General features: G+C 58.3%; 1 protein-coding gene across 1 annotated transcript in view; it reads right to left on the minus strand.

The window, feature by feature from the left end:
• Window positions 1–10,349: 10,349 nt before the first annotated feature.
• Window positions 10,350–13,346, minus strand: part of LOC103753961 (C-factor) — a 4,901-nt gene continuing 1,904 nt past the window's right edge. Inside the window, exons 2-5 of the mRNA XM_029965502.1 lie at window positions 12,255–12,306; window positions 11,246–11,436; window positions 10,749–10,907; window positions 10,350–10,475 (exon numbers count right to left, since the gene is read on the minus strand). Coding sequence (XP_029821362.1) covers window positions 10,350–10,475; window positions 10,749–10,907; window positions 11,246–11,436; window positions 12,255–12,306 — 528 coding nt within the window. The remainder of the gene's footprint in view (window positions 10,476–10,748; window positions 10,908–11,245; window positions 11,437–12,254; window positions 12,307–13,346) is intronic.

The raw sequence follows: 13,346 nt of genomic DNA on the forward strand, positions 1-13,346 counted from the left end.
GCACCACCATCCCAAGGCAAAGCCCCATTCCTGGCTGCTGCTGGGATGGGGAGCAGCTGTATCCCTGCAGACATCAGGAGAGGGGACCTGGCCAGGCTGGGGCCGGCAGAGCTGCCTGCAGCACCCTCCTGTCAGCCACATGCCTGCCAGGCTGGGTCGTGGAGCCAAGCACTGCCCGTGCCAAGGCTGGGGCTGGCGCAACGCACCCGCTGTTCTGGGAGCTTGCTCAGCACAGACCAGCTTGGCAAACAAAAGCAAGGACAGGCTCCTGCCCGAGTTCCTGCAGCACCTCTGGCCTGCCTGCCCCCCAAAACTCCCTCCTGGCTTCATGGAGGCACGATGCCTGCTAGCTGACAGAGGTTAACCCTGCCAGCATGGATTTGCATACTCCTGGGTTAACTTTCCCAGCATGAATGCAGTTAATCTTGGTTTAACCCTTTCGTTGTGGATATGGATACTCCTGGGTTAATCTTGCCAGCATGGATATGGATGGATACTCCTGAGTTAACCTTCACAGCATGGATGAAGTTAATCTTGGTTTTACCCTTTCATTGTGGATATGGATACTCCTGGGTTAATCTTGCCAGCATGGATATGGATGGATACTCCTGGGTTAACCCTTCCAGTATGGATAAGGATACTCCTGTGTTAACCCTCACAGCATGGAGATGGTTACTTCTGGACTCTTGTCTCTGAAGGAGGTTTCCCTGCAGTCCCTGCCAGCACTGGGAAGCTGGATATTGGTGCAGGCAGGAGTTCCTGAGCACAAGGGCACCCTGTCTGAGAACCATCTGGCATTGCCCTGCTCCTCCCACCACAGGATTACACCTTTCCAGAGCCTGGTGACCCAGGACCACTCTAAGCACATTCCCCTCTCCCTGGCAGCTTCAGCAACCAGCCATGCCAGCTGCCTGCATCCGCCTGCCGCGGTGCAGAGGAAGGTCTGAGCCGTCAGCAGAGCCCCGCACCGCAGGTCTCTGCCCAAATTGCTCTTCTCACTGCAGGCTGGGCCTGGAGCCACGTCTTCCTCTCCCCTCTCTCTGGAGGGCTGGAGGCCAGCCCTTGGCTCCAGGCTGGAGCTGCTGCGTGCTCAGCATTCCTGCTCAGCGCTGGAGCAAGGCAGTACACACAGCCCAGGGCTCCGAGCCTTGCACCGGGACAGCCCCGTGTGCTGAGCACAGTGGGAGCCTGGCCATCGTCCCCACGAGCAGCCAAGGTGCCTCTGCTCCACAGAGCCTGCCACCATCCCTGCTGCCACCTTGGAGCAGGGCATCCCAGCACGGGGCTTCTCATCCTGCAAGGATGTGCGTTTTTGGGGAACACAACCTGGGACAAAGCTAATGGAGCCAGGGCGGTGCTGATGCAGCATGAGCAATGTGAGCTGCCGCTCCAGCTGACTCACCGGAGCCCTGGCCACGCTCGGGAACTGGCCGGCAGCACGGAAGGGCTGTGCCAGCAGGTCCTCTGAGCTCTGCTGGAAAACCTTCCCCGACGCACCCGGGGCCAGCTGACGGCGGCAGCAGGCTGAGGCACAACCCTGACCCAGCCTGTCCCTTTCCATGGGGCAGAGTTGCCTGTCCCAGCACTGTGCCTGCTCACAGGGCCTGGAGAAGGGAGGACAGGACACCCTCGGAGCGGCCACAAACCTGCTCGGTGTTGGCCAGCACTGGGTGCTGGTCAGCTCTCCCAGACTCTGGCCAGCAAGCAGGAACAGGAGTCAGGGCTTTGCAGCAAAACCAGGACATCCAGACTGGGACTGCATCAGGTTCAGCCCCAGCATAGGCTGAGGAGGGCAGGGAGCTGCAGAACAGTGCTAGTCCAGATTCTCTGGCCTGTCAGCCAGCTGTCTCCTCTCCTAACTCCCTCCTCCACTCTGGGGAGGTGGCAGGCAGCATCTTCAACCCCTGTCCCTGCTCAGCCTGGGGGGCTGAACATCCCTTGGGACCACTCCACCTCCTGCAACCAGGCAGCCATGCCCACCTCAGCACAGCAGGAACCATCTCAGGCACACGCCCCAGGGATCACTCCAAAAGTATTCATGATTCACAATATTCCTACTGTCTCCTGGGACTGTCCAACACTGAGTAGAAAGGCTGAGGTCATGGGCAAGCCCAGAAACCAGCCCAGCTGAGCACATGTAGCCAGTGGCAGGGAGGGTGGCATGGCTGGACCACAGCACAGCTCAGGCATCAGCAGCCTGAGGATTCAACGTCGCAGCAGGTGAAGCAAAGCTCAGCCCATCCAGTCGGCTGTGCTACAAATATGTTGCCCCAAAGCTGGTGCATGTGAATATGGTCCTCCCTGAGCAGAGCAGCAGAACCCACACACACCCAGATCTGCTCCTCTGCACCCAAGAGCAGAGAGTGAATCCATCTGGAAACAGCCAGTGGGCAACCACCTTGATCTCCCAGAGCGTGAAAGTGCTCCCTGCAGTGAGCACCAGCCTTCAGCAAAGCTCCCTCCCTTCCAAAGAAAACAACAGAGAAAACGCTGGGATGGGGATTAAGGAAATGAAACCAGCTTCAAGGATAGGAAGTGCTGTAATATCTCCTCTCCCCACTGGCCTGCAGCTCTCCCAGCCCCAAGCCCACAGCACAGCACAGATCAACCCAAGGGGAAATCACGTGCTGGAGAGTGCCTTGAATAACCAGGAGGTTTCTGAGTGATCCCTGCTCCCAGGATGGGAACAGACACCCAAGCTCCCAGACTGCCACCACACTCTCTCCATCCCTGTGGAAGAGAAGATGCAGGGAGACCTCCTGACACCACAAGCCACACTCTGCTCCTGAGGCTGGCACCATGGATGGCATCTCAGGAGCTTTGCTCTCATAGAATCATGGAATCATTAGGGTTGGACAAGACCTCTAAGATCATCAAGATCATCAAGTCCAACCATTAACCCAGCACTGCCAAGCCTGCCACTAAACAGGCCCCCATGTCCCCACATGCCACATCCATGTGTTTTTTCCACCACTTCCCTGGTCATCCTGCACCTCTTCTGCCTGTCTTGAGCTGCTGGTCCAAACTAGTCCCCAGTGTGAAGGGTGTCCCTGGAGGAAAGCAGATGCAGCCAAACAGGTAGACCAGGGATAAAACCAGCTGCTAAAAGCCCCCAGTGGGGCAGGGGTAGGAGAGCAGGGGGGACACGCTGATAACAGGGATCCTGCCACATCCTCCCCACCCGAGTGATGCCCCCCTGAGCAGGACCCATCCTGGCTCTCTGTGGTGCCTCTAGCACACGTGTGGATGCCACCAGCCCCAGGCTGTGGCTCCAGCCTGTCTCTCCTGTATCTGTCACGTGTCCTGGCGCGCTGGGGCCAGCTCTGTTTACATGTGCAAGTCTCACATTCTCCTGCTGGGGATGAGTCAGGCTTCCCTCGACACCCCGCTGAGGTGGCGGTGTCAGGGCCCCAGCTGGCGTTCGCCTCCCACACGGCACAAGCGGGTGGATGCCAGGCTGGGGAATGGCTGGAAAGGGCTCGCACAGCTCTCTGCCTGCTTTGCATCCCGCTCAGAGCCATCTGCAGCGGCAGGAAAGGCGCTGAGGCTGCAGCTCACTGCCAGGAAGCTCTCCCTGGCTTGGCTCCACCGGGTCAGCTTCCTTCCCCTCCACCCCACAGGCACGTCATGGCTCAGTGTGTGGGGGGGTCAAGCCCTGAGCAAGCCCCCAGCCCCCTCCTGAGGGTCTAGCTTGGGTGGGATGGCCAGGGTACTGCTGAGAAACCCCCATGTCTGCAAAGCCTTGGGGTGCTGGGGTGTCTCCTGGGGTGCCACGGGGAGGGGGGGGCTCCCCTGGATTTGGGACCCCCAGGGACAGAGGCTGGAGCTCGAAGGAGAAGCCAGCCCTCTTCCTGTCTGTGCATGGCCCAGAGATGCCGAGCTGGCGCTGGACTTGCAGGGGGGTGAGATGGGTGCCAGCTGCACGCTACTGCCCAGCATGTGCACAGCGGTTCCCCCCGATGGGAACCAGCAGTCTGTCCTCACCAGAGGGTCCTCAGCTGAGCTGGGGTGAGATCAGCATCCCAGGAGGCAACAGACACCCCCAACCACTTCCAGCTCCCCTTGCCTTTCCACTGCTCCCAGCCCTTGCTTTCTGCTCCTCTTTCCCACATATCCCAGAGTCAGAAGAGCTGTCACTCTCCAGAGAGAGGCCTTTCCCCTTTGCTTCCAACTTTCCCAGGGTGTGAAAAAAGCCTCGAGGCTCCTCTTTGGATCCCCCCACCTGCATCCCCCTCGCTGTGCCTGGGGCTGGGCTGGCTCCCTGCGAGCACAATAACCAGAAGTGTCCCGGAGCCGCTGGGAAGGAGCGATGTTCCCGGATGGTATGCAGCCCTGACAGCACTGGCTCTGCTTTAAAGGGTAACTTTATCCTGTAATAACAAACAAGAGCAGCCAAGTTCCTCCCCAGCGTCACTTCCCTGGCTCCGAGGAGAGGGACATGCGGGAGAGAGCTCATCGGAATGAGCTTGGATCTTTGTTCGTGCCATCACAGGGTCTAATTCCATTCCCTCGGGACAACAAGGGGGGAAAGATGCTCCAGGGGAGCAAGTCTGGTTCTGAACTGTGCATCACAGCCATGTCACCCTGCACCCCTGACAAAGGCAGGGACACAAACCATGTGGCTAGAGGGGATGGGATAGGTACCTGCTGGTCTCCAGGGACATCCCAAATTCCCCATGCCACTCACTGCATTTGAACAGATGCATTTGTGTGCTGACATGCTGGGGACCGAGGGGATGACCCCTCTAGTGATTCCTGTCCTGCAGGCAGCAGCAGGAAGCCTGCCCCAGCCCATGGCATGCCCTGGGCAGCTGAACCCCATTGCCATTTCCATAGCCCCCTCCTGCATGGTCACAGACAGGCCGTGCCAGCTTCAGGTGCAGCCACCCATGAACTTGTTCTGGAAGAGCTGGAAATTCAGGCCCAGCTGGTGCCATGGGACGGGCAGGGAGAGGCTGACCTGCTCCAAACACCCAGCAGGACCCTGCAGAGCAGGACCAAGGGATCACTCCGGGCACTGCTGGGGGCAAAGGCGTGGGCAGAGCCCAGCTGTGGGAGGAAGGATGAACACCTCACCGTGACCCAAGGGTGCACCCTCCTATGCTCCCAAACAGGGTTTTTTGAAGATCCATGTGCGTGGCTGTGCCAGGGCTCCAGGACACGGAGCAGACAAACCTCTGGTTTATTCTGGGGGTGCACATGGGGCACGTGGTGGTCACATCAACATCTGTGATATATTTGCAGGGGAGGTGGAGCATCCCTGCATCACCCCATCAGGCTCAGCAGCTGGGTGACCAGCCAGATGACCCACTGTGGTCCCTTCTAACCTGACAGATTCTGTGATTCTGTGACCTACCTCTGCTCCTGCATGGGCACTGATGCTCAGGAAAGGTGTCCCTTGGTGGTTGTCACCAGGGAGGGCACAGTCCAGCCTGTGCTGATGGCACGCTGAGGGCCCCTCCCTGCCCAGAGAGAAGTGGGGGGCAATTTGGCAGAGTTCAGCTGCATGAGAAGATGACAGTCTGGAAGAGGCTGCTGAGATGTCTGTCTGATATCCACTTCCTCAAGGAGTGGCAGGTAGCACCTCTGGAGATCCCGGGGTTCAATTAAACCCCAGCTCGTCAAACGAAGTGTGTGAAGTGATGCTGTTTTCTTCCTCAAGAGGGATTTCCTCCAAACCCTTTATCAGGTGCTTGGGTTAAGTCTGTGCAAAGCTGGTAAAGCTGCTGCCTCCATGGTGCCTTCCCCCAGCAGATCAGGGGGGACTTCCAGAGGAAGCACAAGGCAGGATCCGACCAACTAAAAGGGGGAAGAGAGAGGAAGGAGGGAAGCATCGGCATCTAAATCTTTCAGGGCCTCAGAGGTGACAATGCCAGTGTCCATCCTTTGCAAGAGGGGTTGTGGGAGACCCGTGGGAGACAACGTGGCTTGGGGAAGACGAGCCAGGGGGTGCTGCTGGTCCCCAAGAAAGTAAAGCCTGGAGCAAGTTCCCAGTTTCAAACCATCCTCCCAAGGCAGATGTGGAGCTTTCCTGGCTCTGGCTGATGGGAGTGCAGAGCAGCATCAGGCCAGGCAGCAGTGGGTTAAAAGCTTGAGGTGGGACTTGGGAAGCTGCTTCCTCCCAGCTAACAATAACACAGGGAGGGAGAAGGGATGCACAGGGCTCTGCAGGGACAGATACTGATGGAGCAACCCCAGCCCTGCAGCTGCAGCCATGCCAGAGGAAGCCTCAGCACATTATCTGCTGGTCCCACTTGGCTTCCTCAGCAGCCCTGGTGCTGCAGGGACTGGGACATTCTTCCTCCAGAGCCCCATTTCTTATGGACCCACGTTGGATCCCTGTACTTTGATGGCAGCCCTGGACCTCAGCACCCTCCCAGCACTTGCACTCCCAGACAATCCAGCCTTCCCAGCATTAGTATTCTCCATTGCTGATGGCTCTGGGAATGGTCACCCACGGCTCTGAGCCCCAGGACCGCTGTACCACCCAGCACAGGAACGTCCCCATCCTGCTGCCCCGTCCCCCCACGCCACAGACGGTGCCCACACCTTGGCAGAAGGAAGTTTTGGCTGGAAGATGACTCCTGCCAAAGGGATCTCCACGTCCTGGTGGGGGTCCCTGCAGTTCTGGTTGCCTCTGCTCCTGGTCCTTCCCCGGCCAGTGAAGATCTGCTGCACCTGGAGCTGCTGTGGCCGCCCGCCCTGGCCACGCTGGGTGGTGTCCCGGCACTTCCTCGTGTGCTGGCTGTTTGTGACCTGCCTTCTGCCTGCTGCTCCACCTCCACAGCTGCACTGCTGTCACAGGAGCAGCCCTTTTCCGTTCCCCGTTTCCTTTTTTCGACCCTGTCCTCCTGTAGCAGGCTTCGCCTTTCACAGGGGCTCTGCCCGCTGCCGTTTGCCCCACTTGGGCATGGGAGGGTCTGTCATGGTTTGAGATCCTCAAAATTCTAATTCCCTAGACAGGGTCCCTCGCAAAATGGGTCTTTCCCTGACCTTGGCAAGTCAGGTCAGGACTCTCCACGTCCTCACTGCTCCTGTCCCAAACCATGTACCTCCCTGACTCCAATTCCTGGTGCAGTAAGTCTTTGCCAGTGGTCTGGAAGAAGACAGCTGGTGGAAGACCCTGGGAATTACGGGTCTTTCCCACCACTGAGGTCAATCCCTGGAGCCTGGAGCGCTGCTGGGCTCCCCAGAGCAGAGATGTTTGCCCCCAGATGCTACTATGGTTCCAGAGGGGCCGGTAGAGGCCATCTGAGCTGCTCTGGGTGACAACTTCCCCACTCATGTTCCCTGGAAGTCCCCAGACATGTTCCCATGCCCTTGTGCAGCCCCGGGAAGGGTCCCCAGGGGTTGTTCAGCTTCCCCTACTGCTGGACCCAACAGTCCCCTGTGGCAACACACTGGTCCAGTTGGCACCCGTGCTGCAGCTGCAGAATAGAGATGGACCAGCTGCTAAAAGCAGATGGATCCTAAATGACCCTTACTCTGTCCAAGCTTGCCTGTGCTCCCAAGGAATGGCTAGCTGGCAGAGCCAGCATTTCAAGTGTCCCCTGGGGCACTGTGCTGCACCCAGTGAGAGGACACAGGGCTGCGTGTTGCCATCGCAGTGGGCAGGGGGAACACTGAGGTCTGACACTGCCCAGAGCCAGGAAATAAGCCTGACACAAAGGGCAAAGCCAGCAAAAGGGAGGGAGAGGGGCAGGAAACATCCGACAGGGGAGGAAACGGGGAGATAACCACGAGCACAAACACGCAGAGCTCGTGCAGAGGAAAAGCCGACACCACTTGGCAAGCACTGGAGCAGGGAGACCTGCCCATCTGGCCTCTCACTGGAGAGACACCCTCACGGATCTACCAGCCTCCCAAGCTCAGCCCAAACCCCACTGCCACAGCAGGTGGGCAACCATCCTGTGTCACCTGCTCTGCAGACCCTCAGCCAAGCTGATGGAGCTCGTCCCAGCCTTCAGCAGTCCTGTTTCTCCCCATGTTCCCAAGGGAGCAGTTACATCCGTCTCGTGGGGCTGGCAATGCTCATGGAGGGGGGGGACAACTAGAAGCTGTCAGCAAACCACGGTGGGGTCCCTGGCATAGCTCATCTCCCAGGATCCAGCACGTGGCATGGGACAGAAGGGGGAAACATGGAGAGAGACGGGCATGGAGCCAGCCTGTGGTGACTGGCTGGGCTCCAGCTGGCTTATGTGGAGTAACTGGGGCAGGAGAATCTCTGCCAAGGGGCAGGGAGGGCACTCGGGGGAGGCTTGGCCGTGTCTCTGAGCCAGCACTGGGCTGAGCACAGCCATACAGAGGCAGGATCAGGCCCTTCACCCACGCTCCCGTCCCTCAGCCATTCCTCCCAAGGGATTTCCCTCCTCCTGCTGCCATCACAGCACTGATAGTGAGGTGCCCACGTAGGCACTGACTCCTCTGGCCACAGATGTGAGCTGGGAAAGAGCAAAGACAAGTGAGCATTTGCATGGGAAATCAGGTGGCTGGATCAGGTGGAAGAGCCCAGGTGGTTCAGAGCTCCCCTGAGGATGAAGCTGAGGCCGGTGTCTCCCTGCCAGGGAGCATCCATACAGCAGCTCCCCACAGTGCTGCTGGCAGTGCTGTCTCCTGAGGGCCTTGGAAAGCACAGCATGGGCTTGGAACACACTGTGTTCCAAGTCAGCCTGGGCTCGAGGAACACACTGCCAGGCAGGGCTGGCATTAGCCCCACACCAGGGATGGGGCAGTGGAGTACCAGCTCCAGAAGAGAAGTGGGACCCAGGTTGGATCCAGCTGTCCCAGCTCCTGCAACTGCTCCAAAAAGGACTTGCAAATCCATTATGGAAAGTGCCTGTGGAGTAAGGGACTCCCCTCTCCATCATGAACTTTACAGGGGTATCTTGCCTCTCCTCCTATCCATGGCTGGGCACCTGGAATGCTCAGGACTCCCAAGGATGGGGTACAAGGAGCCAGGGGGCTGAGCTCCCAGCTCTGGCAGTGCTGCCACCTCCAGCACAGGCACCCTGCCCCCCAGCCCAGCCTGGCAACACTCCATGTTCCTTTCCCAGCCCTGAAAGTCTCGACCACCAAAATGCCACTGGCTCGGGAGGAACTAGAGCTGATGAGGAAGGAAAACTCACCGGTGCCTGTGACTGACCAGGCTGCAGGGGCTGCTCTTGGAGCGTGTTGGGGCACAACTCACCTCTGTGGGCCCCTGGGACCTCCCTTCAGCTTGGAGCAGCTGATGACAAGGCAGACAGACTGCTAGGATCATAGGCTGGAAAAAGACCTCCAAGATCATCAAGTCCAACCATTAATCCCAGGCTGTTTTTCACAGGGGCTGGCTCCAGAGCAGAGACAGTCTCAGTGGGGACACTGCAGCTGGGAGAAGGTACTAATTGACTTTATTTATTAGCAAGGTGAAGGCAGGGATCACACTCTGTACACCCACCGAGTCCCAAGTAGGTTCCTTGCAGACCACAGAGGACTGAGCATCCCAGAGCTCCAGTGCACCCAGGGAGTGCCCTGGCACCGTGGGGTCCCTCACAGGGACAGAGAGTGGTCACCAGGGGATGGCTTTACCTTCCCAGTTGAGCAGAGTCCCGCTGTGCTTCTCGGAAAGGATTGGCAGCACAGACAGCAGCCCCCGCACGCTTGTGTCCACTGTCAGGTCAGCCTGCAACGGGCACAACGAGACACCACCATCATTCCAGGCCATCCACCAGCACCCACTGGGCTCATGAACATGGGCAGCAAGGCTCCTTCCACCCAGAGTGAGCAGAGAGCCACAGGAGCTGGGACAAGCCTGCTACGTGGGAGGATGGTTGGATATCTGCGTGCTCACTGCCAGCTTGGATGGAGGTGGCTTGGGCTGGAAAGCCAGCCAGAGGTTCAACCAAAACAGACACAGAGGAGATCCCCACTGCAAATGGGATGCTATGTGCAGGCTTCTCAAAACTCCAGTGCTGCAGGGACCACTCTCACTGCAAAACAGGGATCCTGCAGGATGCACGGAGGCCTTGTGGACCTGCAGCTCCTTGAGGAAGGGGGCACAGGATGGAATGGTGCTGCTCTTCTCCTCCTTGCTCTGTCAGATTCAGTTTCTCTGCACACCTCTAGGCTGCCCAAAGCCCCTTTCCCCCCTGAAGAGGTTTCCTGCTCAGCCTGGATACGTGCTGTGGAAATATGCTATTTCCCAGGCAGCATCACATGTTCTGCAGTGACCCACCACACGTGTGGGTAACTTGGAGAACCAAGAGGCAGCTCATTTTCACATGGATGCCTTCTCCCAGGAGCCACCTGAGCTACCTCCTGTGAAGTCTTGTAGGCTTGGGTCCCACCCATGGGTTCTCCTCTCGACCTGCTCAGCCAGAACCCACCTTCTGGGTGCCCATGTCTGTTTTCACCCATCCGGGGTGCAGTGCCACGCAGAGGATCCCGGCTTCCCCGTAGGTCAGAGCCTGGCACATGGTGAGCATGTTGAGGGCAGCCTGGGGGAGGAAGGAAGCATCAGCCACGGGCAGCAAAAAGCTCCAGGTTCCCTCCCCTGTTGCTGAGGGAGAAAAAGCAATGCCAGGTCTTCGAGAGACATTGTGTGTCTCCCCTGGGTGGGCAGGGAGATGCCACAGGAGCTGGGGCAATTCTAAGCGTGGATCAGTCCCTCCATCTCGCAATCTCAGGTGCTTCCCTGAGATCAGGCCTAGCAAGGGGCAGCTCTGCCTCCCAGCAAGCTCAGGAGCAGGGGAGGTTGCCAGCCTCCATACCTTGCTGCAGCGGTAGGAGATGACAGGCGGAGAGAAGGAATCGGTCGTTCTCTTGATGGAGCCCATGGCAGTGGAGATGTTGATGATGGCTGCCTTGCTGCAACTCAGGCCCTTTGCTTTGCTCTCCTGGGCAGCCTTCTTCAGCAGAGGCAGGAATGCCTGGGGAGAAGCAAACTTGTGGGACACCTGTGCCTCAAGCCAGCCCCACTTATGGCAACCACGGCCCAGGGAGGAAGAGGAAGATTGGTGGGAAGCCAGGAGAGCTTGGGTGTTTTGCTGCAGTGGCCCTGCCTGCTCCCAGTTAGCCCAGCACAATGCAGGGGGGCTACAGAGGGCTTGGGCTGGGAGGGCAGCCTTGGCACTGCCCCCTCCCTCCTGCAGCCCAGGAAACTTGGCAAAGCCCTCCAAGATATCTGTTGTGACCACAGACAGCCCAGGATACCCTCAAGCTGGGCCAAATTCCGTGGTGAACTTCATCCCCAGAGCCTCACTCGTACCTGGGCCATCAGCATTGGCCCCACTGCATTGGTCTTGTAGGTCCTGACCATGTCCTCAGCGTCGACCGTGTCCAGCGACGCCGTGGGGGTGTAGATGCCGGCGTTGTTTATCAGCAGGTTCAGGCCCAGGCCGTTCAGCTTCACCTCCACGATCTTCGCCGCCTCGGTGATAGCAGAGGGATTTGAGACATCTGCAGTGGGAGAGAGTGGAGTCTGAGAGCCGTGGGAGGGCTGGGGGGAAGAGGGAGGTGAAGGTGCTGCCGAAACAGCCGCACATCCCGACCCGCGCGGCTCTTCCACCCGTGAGCACCAGATGGTGCTGTGAAACCAGCTCTGAGCACCCCGGCACAGCCCAGCTCAGCCCGAAACTGCCTCCTCAGCCCCACCGCCAGCAGCGGAAGGTCCTGCCCCGGGGCAGCCCACCGGGCAAAGCCCACCATGGGGGCAAAGCGCTGCTGTGACTCCCGTGCTGGCTCAGTTCCCAGCAGACACCACCTCCGAAGTCCACGCCTGAGCAACTTCTGGAGAACCCAGGGCAGTCCTGGCGGGAACAGGTCCCCAAGGGAGCTGTGCTGGGACCTGCTGTGGGATAGGTCTGTAAGGTCCTACAGCTGCTGCCCAGGCTCTGGGCTGATCACGCAGCGTTTCCACAGGAGCTACTTTTCTCCCAGAGCCCTCTTAGTCTTGGCTGGGACTTGGGATCAAGGCAGTTCAGCTGCATGGCAGAGCAAGGATGTAGCCACTTGGCTGGGTGAGCCAGAGGCTGCACGGGACGGGTCTCAAGAACATCCTGGTCCTGTGGCCATGGAGCAAGAAGGCTCGAGGGAATGGAGTACTGAGGCAGAGATAGGTCTGGACTTTTGGCAGCAGGACTTGAAGAAGCTCTGAAGAACTGGATCTCCGTGTACAACCAGAAGGGAGGAGGGAAGGAGGGAGGGAGGGAAGGAGAAATGGGCCAAGCGTGGCCAGCAGTCATGAATTTACCAGCTCAGAGACAGAGCGCACCTACCCAGCTTCACAAGAACCAGGTTTGGGTGTTTGTTTGCCAGGTCTCTCAGCTCCTACAAAAAGAGACACGGAAACAATCAGCACAAGGCAGAGATGATGCCAAGCATCATCCTGGGGCACCAGTGATGGCCCACCCTGAGGGAAACATCTTCCAGATGTTTCTCAGCACTTTGGAACGGCTGGGCTGGGGACCTGCCTTGGTCCCCAGGCTTCTCCTGGGCCTCATAAAGCAACGTGCACGTGCACAGAGCACAACGGGGCCTCAAGTGCAAGATCCTGCAGTCACTCTCCCAAAGGGTGTATGTGCACAGCCCAGCCAGAGCCACAGCAAAGGATGACAGCAAACCCTGAAGGACCAGCTCACCCAGGAAATTATGCAAACTGTCTGGGGATACAGCCAGAGGTGTCTCCCAGAGGCTGCTGGAAGTGAGGTGGAGGAGGAACAGCTGAGAGTGCCAGTATCAGATTTGACCTTGGGGGAAGTCACATCTGGATCCAAATAGTCCGGTCCCAGGCCCACTCTGCTCTGGACACTGCACCCCACCCACTCAAGTGAAATGAACCACTCTGCAAACTTCTCCCTGCTTGTATTTCAGTGGGACACAGCAAGCAGAAGACTGAAAAGCTGGAGCTAAGGGAAGCTGGAAGCACGGAGGAGGCTTTGTGATTCCCTGCAGAAGCAACACGTGCGAGTGTCTCCTGTCAGGGTTGAGCGACTACAAATGCTGAGTCACGGTGAGTTTGTTACAGGGCAGCCAATCCTAAGGTATGTTTATAAAGGAACACCAATTATAAGGCAACATGTATGTTACACCGAGGAGTATATATGTCAGAGATCGGTTGCAATAAAGACCCTGTCCTGTTCTATCCCTCTCCTGTCTTGTTGCTTGGAACTAGACTGTGTATTATTATTGACCGCTGCAACAGCGACACTCTCCCACTTTAGGGAAGTGGGAAGCAGGAGGAGGGGAATCCCACAGCTCCACGGGCCACCAGTTTTGCAGATGGCAGGTTTTGAATCCCCAGGTTTTGAATCCCCAGGTGTTGAATCCCCAGGGTTTGCAGAGCGCAGTGTGACGGTTCAGCCGGAGCA

The sequence above is a fragment of the Manacus vitellinus genome, unplaced genomic scaffold (assembly GCF_001715985.3).
Source record: "Manacus vitellinus isolate BGI_N305 unplaced genomic scaffold, ASM171598v3 scaffold_10_pilon, whole genome shotgun sequence".
NCBI lineage: Eukaryota > Metazoa > Chordata > Aves > Passeriformes > Pipridae > Manacus > Manacus vitellinus.